Source organism: Cannabis sativa, chromosome 2 (assembly GCF_029168945.1).
Source record: "Cannabis sativa cultivar Pink pepper isolate KNU-18-1 chromosome 2, ASM2916894v1, whole genome shotgun sequence".
Classification (NCBI taxonomy): Eukaryota; Viridiplantae; Streptophyta; class Magnoliopsida; order Rosales; family Cannabaceae; genus Cannabis; species Cannabis sativa.
This window is the reverse complement of record NC_083602.1, coordinates 29,556,221-29,575,614: the sequence shown is the minus strand read 5'-3', so window position 1 is coordinate 29,575,614 and position 19,394 is coordinate 29,556,221. Positions and strand designations below refer to the sequence as shown.

The 19,394-nt window shown below is 38.8% G+C and overlaps 1 protein-coding gene across 2 annotated transcripts; it reads left to right on the top strand.

Moving 5' to 3' along the window:
* The first annotated feature begins 13,568 nt into the window (after positions 1–13,568).
* Positions 13,569–19,331, top strand: LOC115718951 (flowering locus K homology domain). Of its 2 annotated transcripts, none has more exons than XM_030647778.2 (7): positions 13,569–13,787; positions 14,216–14,689; positions 16,258–16,507; positions 16,729–16,877; positions 16,964–17,287; positions 17,586–17,780; positions 18,829–19,331. In XM_030647778.2, exons 2-7 carry the CDS (start codon positions 14,225–14,227, stop codon positions 19,012–19,014), a joined length of 1,569 nt encoding a protein of 522 aa, XP_030503638.2. In that variant the 5' UTR covers positions 13,569–13,787; positions 14,216–14,224; the 3' UTR covers positions 19,015–19,331. The 2 variants fall into 2 exon arrangements, with proteins under 2 accessions (XP_030503638.2, XP_060966414.1); XM_061110431.1 differs by having other exon boundaries at positions 13,586–13,787; positions 16,732–16,877.
* The last annotated feature ends 63 nt before the right edge of the window (positions 19,332–19,394 follow it).

The following is a 19,394-nucleotide window of genomic DNA, read 5'->3' as shown; positions in this document are numbered from 1 at the left end:
TTCTTTACAATTTCGCCCTTACTTAGTGAAAATTTCACAAATAGACATAGTCTAATTTGAGAATTATAATTGATTAATCAAAACCAATTACATGAGTCTTACAAACAATATTATCTCAACTAGTGCGGGGACCATGGGTCTATATAACCGAGCTTCCAATAAGTAGATCAAGAATTTAGCACTAAAATTCACTAACTTATTAATTCTTCGTTGAATCCACGCATAGAACTTAGAATTGCACTCTCAGTATATAGAATGCTCTATATGTTCCACCATATAGACACATCATTAGTTATCCATTGTTATAATCCTAATTTGATCAATGATCCTCTATATGAATGATCTACACTGTAAAGGGATTAAATTACCGTTACACCCTACAATGTATTTATTCCTTAAAACACTTGACCCCGTATAAATGATATTTCAGCTTATGTGAAATGAGTACTCCACCATTTATGTTCGTTTGGTCAAGCTCGAAGGAGATCATCCTTTGCTTACTATTCGCCAGATAGAAGCTATAGATTCCATGTTTATGCTAGCGCTCCCACTCAATTGCACTACCGTGTTCCCAAAATGTACGTATCACCCTGACCTAAAAATAGGCTTAACTAACAAATCAAAGAACACGAATAGCCTTTCAAGATTGAGCCTAATCATAACAGGATTAAGAACATTTGATCTAGGATCAACTTGGCGATATTAACTTGAATAGATTTTACGGTAAGTTTAATTAAATCTAAGTCAAAGTTCAATATCGGTCCCTTCCGATGCATACTCCATGCATCCAACCTGAGCTTTACTTTAACCAATGTTCTGGAAAGAACATAGCATTTCTCCAAATGCAAGTAAACTCTTGTTGTAGATTATCATATCAGTAAAACCCTGTGTCTGATAAATCTAGGAAACTTTATTCACATAGTCATGTTTACTTTCCAATGTGATGACAACACAATAAACAGGATCAAGTATGTGAAAAGGGTTTCAGATGAATTCATACATTATGTACATATAATCATGAAATAAATCATATGAACCATGCAACATTAAATGTTATTTCTGATCTATATTAATAAGTAAATCTGATTATATTGAAATGAGTTTTATTTAGGGCATAAAACCCAACAAATTCTTCATAGTATTAGCATGTTGTTTTTTAGGGATTAAAACAATTAGGGTATTATTAATATTAGAAAAATCAACCTGGTTATTTAAACACTCTAAAACAGCATGAATAAAATCTTAACCAAATGTACCCCAATTTTTCTGGTAGAAAAAAGCATTAAGGCTGTCAAGGCCAGGAGCTTTATCACCAGAAAGGCTAAAAATAGCCTTCTTCACTTCCTGAGATGTGAAAGGCTGAGCCAAAAAATCAATTTCAGACTCCTCTAGGGGGGCCCTAAGCAGCCTAAAATTTGATTAGTAGCTTCAACATCACAACCTTCAGAACAAAAAAGAGTTGAGAAAAAAGAAGAGATTATGTCAAACATAGCCTCGGGATCACTGGTGGTATTACCAGCATCATCTTTTAAATACCTGATGGTATTATTCTTTTTCCTATAAGGAAGCAAACCTATGAAAAAATTTGGTGTTTTTATCCCCTGCCTTAAGCCAACTAACTTGAGCTCGTTGCCTCCAATATTGTAATGACCGCTCTAGTAATGTGGATTAGTAAAGGCAATTAGCACTAATTTTTATTATTTTATTATTATTTGTGAATTAATTTTAATGTGGACCCCAATATTTAGAAATAAATATTAGAGTTATAATTTCTCAATTCCGGAGATTTTATTAAACTCTAGGGGTATTATTTAGTTTATATGTGAAATATGTTAATTTTGTAATTTTTGCTCGGCGACAACGGAAAATGCGATGGATGGCTAGATTGATCACATGGGTAAGTTTAGAACCCTATTTCATAGTGGGAAATAATTTAGAGAAAATAAATTATCGGGATTGAGCGGGGTTATGGAAATTGACCATTTTACCCCTAGCTTTAGAAATACCTAAGTTATATCTTTAAGGGCATTTTAGTCATTTGTTAATAAATAGAGATAGGTGGCTGCCTTAGGTTTTGACACCTAATCAAGCTAATTTCAGCAAAGGATTTACTTAGTCCTTTTGTCTCATTTGAAGAAAAATCAAGGAAAAAGGAAAAATAGAAAATTGCTTTGTTCTTGACCCTCTTTCTCTCTTTCTTGCTTTCGGCTGGGACAAACCAAGGGAGTTTGGTGTTGATTGTCGGATTTCAGCAAGGATTTTCATAGGAGATAATCAATCTAAGGTAAGCTCCATTGAACCCTTCTTAGTTTTCAAGTTTTTTAAGTTAGGTTGAAATGGTGTTTTGATGTAATAGGAGCTGTTAAGGTTTGAATTGCTTAGGGTTCGAATTCTGAGGTTAGGTTGAGTTGATCTAAGTCCCTAGCTACTGGTTTTGATGCTTGTGAATGGTTTTAAGCAAGCTTGAGTTTTGAAACTCAAGCTTTGAGCTTTAATGGCATAATTTGATTTGTTGGTTTGTTCTGTGATTTATTGGTTGGAAATGGATGTTTATGCATTGTATAGGTATACTGGAGAGTTTGGTAAAGTTGGGGTTGAATTGAATTAAGGGGGATGATTTTTGGTTCCCAGCAGCAGAACCGGAATTCCGGTTCTGGGAGGCCAGTACCAACCGGTCGACCGGTTGGTGACCCAGAACCGGATTGCCGGTTGGGAACCGGTCTGCCTGTTGGGGGAATTTCCAGAACCCTAGTTTTGGCCAATTTTGAGATATTTAGGGTATTTCCATGAGGTTTATCGATAGGGAAACTTTTAGTTTCAAGTTTAAAGTCCCGGAAAGTGATTTAGCGAGTCACTCATCTGTATTACTATTATTGTGATTAGGGCATCCATCTAGCACGTGAATTCCGTTCAGGTCGGCCAGCACACTTGAATTCGGAAAACAGGTAAGAACTGTGTATAATGTATGATGTGATTATCTGAATGTGTGTATATGTGTTTATATATGCATGCTTGAATTATGTTAAGCACTACCAACACTTGTATGAATAAGTTATAGAGTGTATTGGTATAGTGATTGTTGTGATTGTGAGTACGATACAGTGATACCAACACAAGCATGGGAAAATGCTAAGGTGTGTGGTACATCACTCAGTGTTACTCAGTGATCGGGATAAACCCTACCAACACTCGTACAGTGAGGTACGATGTGTATGTGGTATAGTGGTTGTACCCTAGTATTGAACGTTCATACTCATTTGTTAAGCTCTGTAAATAGGTGTATGGGCGCCTATTTACAGGTCGGAAATTATATGGTATGTTATATGCATTTCTTACTGAGTCTGTTGACTCACAGTTTCTGCTTCCATGTGTAGGTAAAGGAAAGGCGAAGGCTGAACAAGAATGAACCTGAGCTCGGGTGAGATTGTACATGTCAAGCGGCGCGACCTGGAGTGTTCGGTCTCGGGACATCTGGGAGTTATATTTTGAAAGTCGCTGTGCGACCTGGAAGTTATGTATTATGAAATGTAAAGTTTAAACAGTAAATTTTTAAAAGTTTGAAATCGGGATCCCGGGATTTGTAAATATTATATTATATTACAAAGTTTAATATTTAAAGCAAAAGTTTTAATTTGACACATTTTTTGAGAAATTTCTTTGATTAGCAAAGATTGCACAATAATTGAAAAAGCACTGTAGCGTGCCTTAGCATTAGGGCGTTACAATTTTGGTATCAGAGCCGCCAGGTTTGTCTACCGAAGCTTGCTATGACATGTACAATCTTCATCAGAGAAAGCCTTTCTGCTCACTGGCTCGCAGTTCTCGTACTTGTTTAGTATTTTAAACGAATGTGAAAGCATGTTAGGAAGCATATTAGATTTAAATTAAATATATTTTCTTAAAAAGAAAAGAAAGTGTGTTGCCTTTAAGTTATTAAGAGCGGTGTTAATTTTGATCGCTGTCTAACCTGCCTGGCTTATGGATTCGCAGGCTAAGTCCTATTAAATGGACGTCCCGCGAAATACAAGAAGTCAGGGTGGCATGGTTGAGACCGGAGGCGGTCAGGGGAATCCTCAAAATCCTCGTGGTCGCGGCCGTGGACGTGGTAGAGCTCAGGGTGGTCGCCCTGTAAATCCACCTCAAGCTCCTCCTGATTGGGAGCAAAGATTTGCTGAGATGCAAGATAGAATCCGTCAGCAAGATGAAGAGATCCAAAGATTGAGGCAGCAGGGTCCTCCTGCCGTGCCTCCCCAAGTAGTTCAGGCCGTTGCAGTTCCTGCGGTGCCAGCAGAACAACCTGTTGTTGGCAACCGTATGGAACCGTTGTACGAAAGATTTTGAAAACAGGCACCTCCAGTGTTTCTGGGAGGCCCTGATGTGATGAAGGCCGAGCAGTGGCTTTCAATGATTGAACGCATCCTTAATTTTATGGGAGTGGTTTGAAATGACCGGGTGACCTGCGCCACTTTCCAGTTTCAGGAAGATGCTCTCGTGTGGTGGGAGTTGATAACCCTCACTCGGGACGTCACGCTGATGACCTGGGAAGAATTTAAGGAGTTATTTAACTCCAAGTATTACAACGAAGCGGTCCGCGGTGCAAAGCAGAAAGAGTTCACTGATCTAGTACAGACTGAGGGAATGTCAGTCACTGAATACACGACGAAGTTTGATCGATTGGCCAAGTTGGCAGCAGGAATTGTGCCAACTGACTTCAGTAAGAAAGAAAAATATTTGGCGGGTTTGAGTGCAAAGATTCGACATGACCTAGTGATTACGACCACTGAAGCAACCACATATGCGGAGATGGTTGAAAAGGCTTTGAGAGCCGAGGGTGCAGTGAAATTTCTTCAGGAGCCCCAGGTGACTCCGAGTGTTGGTGGAACCCCCACTGTTCCTACTCCTGTTTATTGTAGGGATGGTGGTGACTCCACCACTGAGCAGAAAAGAAAAGTTGTTCCAGCTTCTGGTGGCTCGGGGCAAAGCAAGCGGTTCCGTGGGAACCAAGGCAGAGGTGGACGCCAGGGTTACTCTTATCTTGAGTGTCCAAGGTGCAAGAAACATCATCCGGGAGAATGTAACCGGAAGACATGCTTCCTGTGTGGCATGGTGGGGCATTTCAAGAAAGATTGCCCCTAGGCAAAGAAAGAGGAGCCGAAAGCTGAGGTGAAACCGGTTCCTGCTCGTGTGTTTGCCATTACCCAAGCTGATGCTCCAGGCAGTCCTTCTGTTGTGACAGGTCAGCTTCCCGTCAACAACTTATTATTTACAGTATTATTTGACTCGGGAGCTACACGTTCATATGTGGCTACAAGAGTGATTGATCTTTTGGGTAGGCCTTGTGATATTTTAGAAAGAGGGTTTGGAACTCTAATGCCTAGCGGGGAATTGGTTATCTCTAATAGGCGCATTAGGTCTATGCCGATTAGGATCGAAGATAGGGAATTGAGTACTGACCTCATAGAATTGAAATTAACTAAGTTTGATATTATACTGGGAATGGATTTTCTATCCAAGTATTCGGCCAATATAGATTGTAGGCGTAAAATGGTGACTTTTCAGCCGGAAGGTGAAGATCCATTTGTTTATGTTGGATCAGTTCAGGGGTCTCGGATCCCGATTATTTCTGTACTGAGGGCTAGGGATTTACTATGCAATGGTTGTGTAGGATTTCTAGCAGTGGTATTTGACTCCAGCAGACCTGAAACATTTGGGCCTGAAGTAGTCCGGGTGGTGCAAGATTTTCTTGATGTGTTTCCCGAGGAGTTGTCGGGATTGCTGCCACAGCGAGAGATTGATTTTGTAATTGATTTGGCACCTGGAGTCGAACCTGTTTCTAAAGCTCCATATAGGATGGCTCCAGCAGAACTCAAGGAGCTTAAGTTACAACTTCAGGGGATGCTTGATATTGGGTTTATTCGACCCAATGTATCGCCCTGGGGAGCTCCGGTTCTCTTTGTGAAAAAGAAAGATGGTTCCCTCAGAATGTGTATTGATTATCGGGAACTAAACAAGCTGACGATTAAAAACAAGTACCCGTTGCCCAGGATCGATGATTTGTTCGATCAGCTTCAGGGAAAGACAGTGTTTTCGAAGATTGATTTACGGTCGGGTTATCATCAACTCAGAATTCGGGAGGAGGACATACCGAAGACTGCTTTTAGAACCAGATATGGGCACTATGAGTTTCTGGTAATGTCGTTCGGATTGACTAATGCTCCTGCGGCCTTTATGGATCTCATGAATAGGGTGTTCAAGGATTTCCTCGATAACTGCGTTATAGTGTTTATCGATGACATTCTTGTATACTCTCAGTCAGAAGAGGAGCACGAGCATCATCTTCGAATGGTGTTACAGCGACTTAGGGATCACAAGCTGTATGCCAAGTTCAAAAAGTGTGAATTCTGGTTGTCCGAGGTGTCCTTTCTGGGTCATATTGTTGGGAAGAATGGAATTATGGTCGATCCAAACAAGGTAGAATCAGTGAAGAATTGGCCGAGGCCCAAGTCTGTGACAGAAGTTCGAAGTTTTCTCGGGTTAGCAGGGTATTATCGACGTTTCGTCGAAGGATTTTCTAAACTTTCTATGCCCCTAACCGAATTGACCAAGAAAAATCAGAGATTTGTGTGGTCAGATAAGTGTGAAACAAGCTTTCAGGAGTTGAAGCAACGTTTGATAACAGCTCCGGTGTTAGCTTTGCCATCAGATCAAGAGAAATTCGTTGTTTATTGTGATGCATCCAGACAGGGTACGGATGTGTTCTGATGCAAGCTGACAGAGTCATAGCTTATGCCTCTCGTCAATTGAAGGATTATGAGCAGCGTTACCCAACTCATGATTTAGAGCTCGCTGCTGTGGTTTTTGCTTTAAAGATTTGGCGACATTATCTTTACGGTGAAAAGTGTGAGATTTATACTGATCATAAGAGTCTTAAATACTTTTTCACCCAGAAAGATTTGAATATGAGGCAGAGAAGGTGGTTGGAGTTAGTTAAAGACTACGATTGCGAAATACTGTATCACCCCGGGAAGGCCAATGTTGTGGCCGATGCTCTAAGCAGAAAGGGTCCCGGGCAAGTGTGTACTACGGTTATGATAGCCCCTCAACTAGCCTCAGAAATGATTAGTGCAGGAATTGAGTTCGTGGTCGGGAGATTACATAATTTAACACTCCAATCTGATCTGTTGGAGAGAATCAGAAAGGCACAACTGGAAGATCCCGAGCTAGTTAAAGTTTGAGATGAAGTAGTGGCTGGTCGGCCTAGAGGCTTTTCAGTCTCGAGCAGTGGAATGTTGTTATATAAAGCTCGAGTTTGTGTTCCTAGTGTTGATGAGCTTAAGAAAGAAATACTGGATGAAGCTCACACCATGCCTTATTCGTTGCATCCGGGAACCACCAAGATGTATCAGGATTTGAAACCCTACTTCTGGTGGTATGGGATGAAAAGAGATGTGGTGGACTATGTGTCCAAGTGTTTAACCTGCCAGCAGATTAAGGCTGAACATCAGAGGCCGGCAGGGTTATTGCAACCTTTAGTCCTTCCAGAATGGAAGTGGGAGGACATCGCAATGGACTTTGTAACTGGTTTACCTAGAACTACAGGGATGTATGATTCTGTATGGGTCATTGTGGATAGATTCACAAAGTCGGCTCACTTTCTACCAGTGAAAGTTACCTATTCAGTGGATCAGTATGCTGAATTGTATGTGAAGGAGATAGTTCGTCTCCATGGAGCCCCTAAATCTATTGTATCAGATAGGGATCCAAAGTTCACATCGAAGTTTTGGGTGAGTCTTCAAAAGGCTATGGGTACCAAGTTAAAGTTTAGTACAGCCTTTCACCCTCAGACTGATGGTCAGTCGGAAAGAACTATCTAGATTTTAGAAGACCTACTGCGAGCCTGTGTCATGGACTTTGAGGGTTCATGGAGTAAGTACTTGCCTTTAATTGAATTCTCCTACAACAACAGCTACCAAAGTACAATAGGGATGGCTCCCTATGAGATGTTATATGGTAGAAAATGTCGTTCTCCTATTCATTGGGACGAGACAGGAGAAAGGAAGTACCTGGGTCCAGAGTTAGTGCAAAGGACCAATGAAGCTATTGATAAGATCAAGGCTTGGATGCTTGCTTCTCAAAGCAGGCAGAAAAGTTATGCTGATCCGAAGCGCAGAGATGTTACATTTCAGGCAAGGGAACATGTTTTCCTGCGGGTTTCACCAATGAAGGGTATTAGGCGCTTCGGGAAGAAGGGTAAGTTAAGCCCTAGGTTCATTGGGCCATTTCAGATACTCGAGAAGGTCGGGCAGGTAGCGTATCGGCTAGCCTTACCACCAGCATTATCAGCTGTTCATGACGTATTTCACATCTCTATGTTAAGGAAATACGTGTCAGACCCGACTCATGTCTTGAGTTATGAAGCCCTTGAACTACAACCAGACTTATCCTATGAAGAGCAACCTGTTCAGATTTTGGATAGAAAAGAAAAAGTTCTTCGCAACAAGACTATTGCACTGGTTAAGGTGCTCTGGAGGAACAGTAAGGTGGAAGAAGTCACCTGGGAATTGGAGTCAGATATGAGGACTCAACATCCAGAGCTATTCAGGTTAGATTTCGGGGACGAAATCCTATTAACGGGGGGATAATTGTAATGACCGCTCTAGTAATGTGGATTAGTAAAGGCAATTAGCACTAATTTTTATTATTTTATTATTATTTGTGAATTAATTTTAATGTGGACCCCAATATTTAGAAATAAATATTAGAGTTATAATTTCTCAATTTCAGAGATTTTATTAAACTCTAGGGGTATTATTTAGTTTATATGTGAAATATGTTAATTTTGTAATTTTTTCTCGGCGACAACGGAAAATGCGATGGATGGCTAGATTGATCACATGGGTAAGTTTAGAACCCTATTTCATAGTGGGAAATAATTTAGAGAAAATAAATTATCGGGATTGAGCGGGGTTATGGAAATTGACCATTTTACCCCTAGCTTTAGAAATACCTAAGTTATATCTTTAAGGGCATTTTAGTCATTTGTTAATAAATAGAGATAGGTGGCTGCCTTAGGTTTTGACACCTAATCAAGCTAATTTCAGCAAAGGATTTACTTAGTCCTTTTGTCTCATTTGAAGAAAAATCAAGGAAAAAGGAAAAATAGAAAATTGCTTTGTTCTTGACCCTCTTTCTCTCTTTCTTGCTTTCGGCTGGGACAAACTAAGGGAGTTGGTGTTGATTGTTGGATTTCAGCAAGGATTTTCGTAGGAGATAATCAATCTAAGGTAAGCTCCATTGAACCCTTCTTAGTTTTCAAGTTTTTTAAGTTAGGTTGAAATGGTGTTTTGATGTAATAGGAGCTGTTAAGGTTTGAATTGCTTAGGGTTCGAATTCTGGGGTTAGGTTGAGTTGATCTAAGTCCCTAGCTACTGGTTTTGATGCTTGTGGATGGTTTTAAGCAAGCTTGAGTTTTGAAACTCAAGCTTTGAGCTTTAATGGCATAATTTGATTTGTTGGTTTGTTCTGTGATTTATTGGTTGGAAATGGATGTTTATGCATTGTATAGGTATACTGGAGAGTTTGGTAAAGTTTGGGGTTGAATTGAATTAAGGGGGATAATTTTTGGTTCCCAGCAGCAGAACCGGAATTCCGGTTCTGGGAGGCCAGTACCAACCGGTCGACCGGTTGGTGACCCAGAACCGGATTGCCGGTTGGGAACCGGTCTGCCTGTTGGGGGAATTTCCAGAACCCTAGTTTTGGCCAATTTTGAGATATTTAGGGTATTTCCATGAGGTTTATCGATAGGGAAACTTTTAGTTTCAAGTTTAAAGTCCCGGAAAGTGATTTAGCGAGTCACTCATCTGTATTACTATTATTGTGATTAGGGCATCCATCTAGCACGTGAATTCCGTTCAGGTCGGCCAGCACACTTGAATTCGGAAAACAGGTAAGAACTGTGTATAATGTATGATGTGATTATCTGAATGTGTGTATATGTGTTTATATATGCATGCTTGAATTATGTTAAGCACTACCAACACTTGTATGAATAAGTTATAGAGTGTATTGGTATAGTGATTGTTGTGATTGTGAGTACGATACAGTGATACCAACACAAGCATGGGAAAATGCTAAGGTGTGTGGTACATCACTCAGTGTTACTCAGTGATCGAGATAAACCCTACCAACACTCGTACAGTGAGGTACGATGTGTATGTGGTATAGTGGTTGTACCCTAGTATTGAACGTTCATACTCATTTGTTAAGCTCTGTAAATAGGTGTATGGGCGCCTATTTACAGGTCGGAAATTATATGGTATGTTATATGCATTTCTTACTGAGTCTGTTGACTCACGGTCGCTTCCATGTGTAGGTAAAGGAAAGGCGAAGGCTGAACAAGAATGAACCTGAGCTCGGGTGAGATTGTACATGTCAAGCGGCGCGACCTGGAGTGTTCGGTCTCGGGACATCTGGGAGTTATATTTTGAAAGTCGCTGTGCGACCTGGAAGTTATGTATTATGAAATGTAAAGTTTAAACAGTAAATTTTTAAAAGTTTGAAATCGGGATCCCGGGATTTGTAAATATTATATTATATTACAAAGTTTAATATTTAAAGCAAAAGTTTTAATTTGACACGTTTTTCAAGAAATTTCTTTGATTAGCAAAGATTGCACAATAATTGAAAAAGCACTGTAGCGTGCCTTAGCATTAAGGCGTTACAAATAAACTTCTTCTTTGTAAAGAAGAGCATCAAGCTGAGATTGAAGGTACTTAACTGGAATATTAGACTCTCTACAATCAGAGGCCAAAGATTAAATCCTAACAATCTCTTTTTGAATATCCTGGATTTGAGACTGGAAAACTGGCTTAACAGATTTATTCCAGGATTTCAAAGCAGAGACACAGGAGTTTTGACGAAAAAGAAAGAGACCAAGAGCACCCTCATTAACAGAAGGATGAGAAGAATTCCGCCAAGAATCCTGAATAGTAGTATAAAAACTAGGATTTTCAAGCCAAATATTTTCAAAATGAAAACGCTTTTTAAAAACAAGAAGCCTATTAGAGTCATTCTTAGGGTGAAGAACAACCTTAAGAGCTCGATGATTCGAACCATAAAAAGACAGATGATACAACATAGCATTAGGATATAAAGTCCTTCAGGGCTCAGAACCAATAGCTCAATCAAGACGCTCACACACAGAACTATTATGCCAAGTGTATATCCCCTCAAAATTGAGAGGAGAAAGACAAAATTTATGGAGAAATTGAGAAAATTGTTCCATATCAGTAAGATTATAATAATTACTACCAAATTTATCATCAAAATCCAAAAAAATATTAAAGTCTCCCATGATAAGCCAAGGGAGATTAGGGGAGTTATAAAAGATTTTATCCAATAAGTTCCAAGTAACAGATCGATAAGAAGAAGAAGGACAACCATAAAAACAGTAAAATGAAACATATGATTATCCTTAAAGCTTATATTACAATCAATATGGCTACTAGAAAGAGATAAAATATTTATATAAACAGTTGCTTTCCACAAAAGAATAAGGACCCCCCCCCCCCCCCCAAAAAAATGCTTCCTAGGGACCTCCACACCATTGTCAAAACCCAAAGCAACTCTAACTCGATCAATAGCCTTCATAGGAAAAAAAACCACATCAGGGCATTGCTCTTTCACCAACAGGGAGCGTCTCCTGAATGCACGCGTACTCCCCAATCCACGTGCATTCCAGCTTAACAAACTCATTTTTCTGGGCGGGTGTGCAAAGCATCACTCGCCTGTTCCAGATTAGTAGTATCAGCAGAAGACTCATCTTCCCTTTCACTAGAGCGAGCACGTTTAAGTTGAGACCTCACAGAGCTTCCAACCACAACATGGTGGGGCTGGAAGGAAGGTCTCTTAACACCGAAAGCAGAGGCCAAACCCTTCCCTCAAACATCAGGATCAGGCTGACCCTGGGAGAGGTTAACGCCCATATTAGAACTATCAGCAGGGGCATGAGACAAAGTATCCATTTGACTAACATGACTAACAACCTCAGGGGAAGAAAGGCCAGAGGACATAGTGGTCATAGGGATAGCTTGGGTAGCAGCCACTATGAGAGAGTCAGTCGAATATGAAGTAAAAGCAGAGGGCCTTAATGAAATGTCAAATGTGGGTCTAGTGTAGGGTGGGCAACACTCGAAAGATTGAGATTTAGTGGTGTAGGCATCATGATGACAGCAGTGGATAGTGGATGAGCAAAAGGTCTAGTGAAATTAGCATTAAGATTCAGAAAAGATGGAAAAGTGATAGCATGACCAAAGAATTGTTGTGGGGGTAAATTTAAGTTCACAGGTTGGTAGTTCATCATAATAATGGTTGGAAGGTGAGGGTATTGGAAAGGCTGAGATTTGTCTGAAATTTTCTCCTTACCTCTGAGAAGGATATTATAAGGGCATAATGGTTCAGATAAAAGCTCATCACACTTTTGTAAAAAAGCAACACAATACTTTTTAGTGTGATCTAATTTTCCACAGAAAAAACAAAAATATAGAAGTCTTTCATATTTAAAGTCCAGCCATTTGATGAACTCTCTCCCCATTACGAATGAATTTGATATTCATTCCCCTTCTTATAGGCAAATTAACATCCAGAAGGATGCGGATACGCATATAAGGACCAGTTCCCTCCTTAATGGTGTCCTTATCAATCTCAATAAGGTTACCCACTTCCATAGCTATGAACCTAGCTAGATCATGAGATTTACACATAAAAGGGATTCCATACACTTGAACCCAAAAAGGAACATAGTGTAAATTATCAGGGGTAAGAGGAAAAGAGCTATCAGGAGCAACAGAAATAGTGATGCTCTGGGCAAAGTGCCAGGGCTGACCTTCTAAAACTCTACCCATTTCTATTATTTTTTTTTTTTTTGAAATTTTGAACTCTTTTTCTTTTATAGCTTTAAAGTAGTTCTTTAATTGTTCATATTTCTCTAACAGATTAAAAAATTCAAAATTTATAAAAAAAAACCCAAAATAGTAATATACATGGTATTATTATTATTATTATTAAATTAAGGCATTCCAATTATTTTATTTGTATTAAACAAAATAGAATGATTATGATTTCAGTCAATTTAATAAATAATATAATAAAATAATAATTGATATACAGTTTGTATTTTGTAATGCGATATACAAATATTTTGGAAAAATACAGTCTGTGATGTTGAATTTATTGGTTTTAAACCATGAATTTAAATATCAGCAAAATAAAAGAAAAAAAAACCATGATTTTTTTTTGACATGAAAAAAAACCATGAATTTAAATAGATAGCTCAACTGAAAAAAGACTGCATTGTTTTGGAAAGGAGAAAGTAATTTTTATTGCCTTAAAATCACACCCATAAACTATTTTTATTTTATTTTTACAGAACAATATAAAACTTTATTGTCGTTTCTCCCAATAGTGTCGGAAAAGCTTATGTAGTTTACTGTCGTCTCCCTCCTTTTTCTGTCGTTTATTGCACACATGAGTTAAAATACGAATATAACAATTTATAGGGACCTCGAAGAAGAAATAGCAGCAAGTTAAAGCCTAGTTTTGCTATTACGATAACTTTGCCTCCTCTTCAATCCGAAGCCCAAACCCAATCAGATAAAATCAAATCAACTGGCTCCAATCCAATCCCTCCCATCTCTCTCTTTAAACCCCTTTTCGAACCCTAAACGAACGTCTTCTGGTTCTCCGGTTCAAAGCCCTAAATCCTCAATAGTAGATTCTTCGTTGCCCTTGTAAGTATTGTGTTGCTTTCCTTTGTATATTAACTGTTGTCCTTCTAGGGTTTTCATTTTCTGTTTTTTACAACTGAAACATTTTCAATCCCTTCTTGGGATTTGTTCGGCGCGAGTATTATGGAAGACAATCTCAGTACTTTATTTCTTTTTCTTTTCGAATTTTTGTGGGTGATTCTTTCTTTTATCATTGTTGTGGTTGGAGGATTTATTTGCATACACATGGTTTATCTTATGTTGGGTTATGTTAGTGCTAGGAATTTGTAAGTCTTGCTGCTTACTAAGATTAGGAAATGTGGAACATTGTCAAATGTTGGTTGTGAATAGTGCTTTTTGACTTCTCTTACATTTGCGGTTAATATACTATTTGGTTCTGCATGTTTTTGGTTTTTAAGGTTTATTATGTTCTCGTAACTTGTTTGTTTCAGCGCAAATCTATGGCTGAAGTTGATCAAAGCTTCGGTGAGCAAGATGTAGATCATGTACCTGAAAACTCAGAACTGCCAGAAAGCATAGAGGTGCCTGAAAACTTAGAGGTGCCTGAAAACTTAGAAATGACAGTAAACTCCGAAGTCCCAGATCACCTGCACCCAGAAATGCCAGAGGATGAGGCCCTGTTTGAACAGAAAGAAGAGCAAGAGCAAGAACTAGAGCAAGAGCAAGAACAAGAACTCGAGCACGGGCACGAGCATGAGCACCATCAACATGATGTACCCGTCATGGGTGAGGCTGAAAAAAAGTGGCCTGGATGGCCTGGTGAGAGTGTTTTCCGTATGCTGGTTCCTGCACAAAAAGTTGGTAGCATAATTGGACGCAAAGGGGAATTTATCAAAAAAATAGTCGAGGAGACAAGAGCTCGAATTAAAATTCTCGATGGCCCTCCTGGAACAGCAGAAAGAGCGGTAAGTTTACACTTTTGTTTTGTTTGATGGTCTAGTATAAGATGAGTGATTGGTATACCATTTTCATCAATAGGATTTGTTGGTTTTACAAATGAATAAGTGTTCTGCTGTAGAGCCATAGGTTTCTTTATGATTTGGTTGTCTCTGCTCTCTTTATCACTGTCTAGGTCCTAGGGAACAATTACTGGTTCAACTAGCTTTAGCTTTATAATGGAAAGCATAATTAAGAAGTTAAAGCTGTTAGATGTGCAGAAAGTAGGATGTTGCATGTCAAAGAGTGAAATCATGTATTTTTAACTAAAAATCTTTCACTAAAATCTATTCTCAGTTTAGAAGAAGATTTCTAAAGTCAAGTGTTTTACACAAATCCTTGCCTTGTGGGCCTAATCACTAAAAAAGGAAACGATAAGAAATAATAACAGGGTGTAGATTGTAGACCTCTGTCATCTTAATATCTTATCTTAGTAAAGAAACTTGGCGCCAAAACAATAATGTTAAAAATTTATATTTTGAACTTTGAAGTTGAAGGTGCAAAAAATAATTTATAGTGTTTCAATTAGAAAGAGACAAACCATACTAAGTTCACATGCTTCAAATCAACAAGCCTTCGGGTTACTTTCAATTTTAGTCGGTGATCTTTGGTTGATCTGATAGTCACCATGCTTGAGCTCTTTTGTGTATGCTTATATCCCATACTTGTGCTAGTGTCTTGGTCAAATTTATAGTTTTCAAGATATTAAATAGATAAAATTTTGTGGGAAGTTGTTGTGAGTAATTATTGTTTGGATCTGCTGCTGTTAAACAACTTGAAGCTTAGTTGTAAATTTGTGGAGACAGTACAAGGAAAGATGAAAAGTGGTTGTTGATGACTCCTAAATCCTAATAAGATGAAAGTTTTTATTCTAAAACTTTAACTGAAAGAAGACATAAAGAGAGTATCACCCAAAGAAATCCTAAAATGTGAATACGATTCCATCTATGGCAATAACAACAATGGATCTGTGCAGGTTCTATGCTCAAATTTTTAAGTCAACGACTCAATCATCAATAAGATCCCAAACTTGAAGAACCAAAGGTCCAGATTGCAGAGATCAGCATTGAGCATTACAAAGTGCTGAAAAGTTAGATCCGTTTAAACACATATACTTCTCAAGAGCTCTGCATTCTTCTGGTAACTTCAGAACTTGGATGATTGATGTCTTGCCGCAATGGTGTACTCAAGATAAAAAATAAAAAATAAAATATAAAGGAAACGAAATAAATTATATAGAAGATAATAAGTAAAGATGTTAAATTCAAATAGTTAACATTGAGGTTGTTAACATTCCTTTAGTAACATTAAGCCAGTAATTGTTGATAGACAGTGTTAGAAAATTATCAAGAAATGGAGATTTGTCTAGGCCTGTACATATTTTGGTTTATTAAATATGTTGTGGCCTTTGGTTAGGATGAGGGTTTCCAGTTTCCGCCAGCATTCCTTGTTTCCATTTGAATGTTGAGGCACCTTTCTGTCGAATAACATGTTTTTATAACTTTGGTGTGCTTATTTTACTGTTTCCTTTTAATAGGTTATGGTATCTGCAAAGGAAGAGCCGGAATCTGCCCTTCCTCCTGCTGTGGATGGTCTTTTAAGAGTTCACAAACGTATTGTTGATGGTTTGGATGGTGATCCTAATGCTCCACCAAATGTGGGAGTAAAAGTGTCAACTAGGCTGCTTGTTGCAGCCTCACAGGCAGGAAGCTTAATTGGGAAACAGGGAGCAACTGTGAAATCCATCCAGGAAGGTTCTAATTGTATAGTGAGAGTTCTTGGATCAGGTGACATTCGATAATTTTTATCTTTGCTCATTCTTTTTTATGTTTGTGGTTTGTTTGATAAAAACTGCCATTACAATTTTTTTTCATTGTTGTTATTTTTCGTACTTGGGAGTTCAGATTGATCAGCCTACTCAGCCTACTTTGTGTTTCTCATAGCTTTTTTTTTTTTTTTTTTTTTTTTTTTTAAATCATTCTTATTTCTGTTGAAATGGTTTCTGCAGAAGACCTACCAGTTTTTGCTCTTCAAGATGATAGGGTTGTGGAAGTTGTCGGTGAACCTGCTGGCGTGCACAAAGCAATTGAACTGATTGCATCTCATCTTAAAAAATTTTTAGTTGACCGTAGCATAATTCCAATTTTCGAGATGCATGTGAGTTTCCTGATTTCATAATTGTCCCAGTTTTTATTTGATTTTCAATGTTCAAATGAACAATCTTATCTTATATTGTTTACCAGATGCAAATGCCGAATCCCTCTATGGAGCACATGCAATCTCATCAATCTCATCAGTCTCATCAGTCTCATCAATCATGGGGGCCTCCACCTCAAGGAGCTGTCCCAAGCAGTGGAGGTCCTGGAGGTCCTGTATATGGACATACTTCTCATCCTCAATACATGCCACCACCAAGACAACATGAAAATTACTATCCACCTGCAGACATGGCACCACCACCCATGGATAAACAGCCTCATCATGGTATATTAGCATATGGAAGAGAAGCTCCTATGGGTGTACATTCAACTTCTAATGCTCAAACAACGCCTTCAATGGTTACACAGGTTATTATTCCTTTTTTCCTTATTTGCATTTTCAAATTCATTGTGATGATATTTTGTAAGATCACTTTGTTTGTTAGGTTTTATGATTGCTTTTGGGTTATTATGCATGCGGTATTTTTTTACTTCTGTGTTTGAGTTGACACATTATTATATATTCTCTTTTTATTTTCTTTGAGCTCAAAAACCTGAGGTTGACTGGTAAATATTGGCTCCTGCTTAATCTTTGTTGAGCAGTTACAAGAGGCATTACTTTTCCTTTCTTTGTAGAAGCATAATTATGTAATCTTCTTTGTTGCAGATTACACAGCAAATGCAAATTCCACTATCTTATGCTGATGCTGTGATAGGAACTTCTGGTGCAAGTATAAGCTATATTAGACGAGCCAGTGGAGCTACTGTTACAATTCAAGAGACTAGGGGTAATCCTACAGAAATGACAGTTGAAATTAGTGGAAGTGCTTCTCAAGTCCAAGCTGCTCAGCAACTGATACAGGTAATTCTTGCTTAACAAGATATGTTGCTTTTTATGAATCTGTTTGTAATTTGTATAGGGAAATTTGATTTTCTATACTTAAAAATGTTCAAATTTTTTTTTTGAACCAATACATTTTACACTATGAAAAATATGACTCTTTTTTCAAAACTCCAAAAATACCCCCTCTATCTACTTTGTCTCTCTCTCTCGGACCGAACAAAAAAAAAAAAAAACATATGGTCCGATGGTCGGACCACATAGTCCGATGGGGTCCGACCAATTGGACCCATCGGACTATGTGGTCCGACCATCGGACCATGTGCCTCTCTCTCTTCGTTTTCCTCAAATTGAAACAAAAAAAAGGCATATCGTCCGATGGTCGGACCACATGGTCCGATGGGTCCGATTAGTCCGATTGGTCGGACCCCATCGGACCATGTGGTCCGACCATCGGACCATATGTTTTTTTTTTTTTTTTTTTCCGTTCGGTCCGAGAGAGAGACCGACCATCGGACCATATGTTTTTTTTTTTTTTTTTTTTTCTGTTCGGTTCGAGAGAGAAGAAGTGAGTGAGAGGGGGCGGTACAGTGGGTGGGTGGTGGAGGTGAGCCGTGGTGGTTCGTTTGGGGGTGGGGGCGGTGAAATGGTGGGGGCGGTCAAGTGGGCGGTCACTCACGGTGAGAGAGAGGGGCATTTTCGTGGGGTTCGGGGTCGCCAGTTCTGGTTGGTCGGGGTTGAGCGTCGACGGCGTGGGTGGTCTGCCGTGGGTGTGTGGGTGCAGCACCGAGCGAGAGAGAAAGAGAGAAAAGAGAGGCGAAAGAGAGAGAGGGCTGATGGTTTCAAATGGGGGGTATTGTGGGAATTAAGAAAATGTTATCCCATTTTACCAATATTCCCTATTTTAAGTTTAGGGAAAAAATTATTCCCTAATGTAAGCATAGAAATTTAAATTTCCCTTTGTATATCATGGAATTTTTGCTGGGTAATCTGCGAAAACAAAATAGAAAAAAATTGGATTAAAACTTGATATATACATGTATATAATATTTTTGGCTGGCTGTTGCAGAATTTCATGGTTGAAGCTGCTAATAATGCTGGATCAGCACAAACTCAAGCTGCTGGCTCCACGGATCAAGGCTATAATTCTTATGCTGCTCATGGTTCTGTGTATGCATCTCCTCCATCGAACTCAGCACACGCAGGCCATGCTGGAGGCTATGGCTCGGTCTATGGAACAAACTACGGTTACTAAATAAATAGGGCAGATTGATATGGTTTGCTATTTGATGAAACTATATCAATAGCAATTATTGAGAACATGGTATAACTACCAAATAGTTTTTATTTAATCTTTTTTCTCTTAATGACAGTTGTAATTTTGTACTCGGCATTGTCATGCTGGTAGAACTAGTAAATGTTAGATTTTATGGCGTGCATTAGGTTAAACTAGACAGTTGGGTCATGTCCATTTTGCTACGACTTTTCTTCAAACTCTTTGCATCAACGTATTATAAGATTGAGAGTGATGGGAGCCAAAATTTAGCTCTAATGGAAAGTTGGTTAATCTAAGTCACAAGTCTCACTCACAATGGCATGCTTAACATTTTACCATGGAACCATAATAGGATGGAC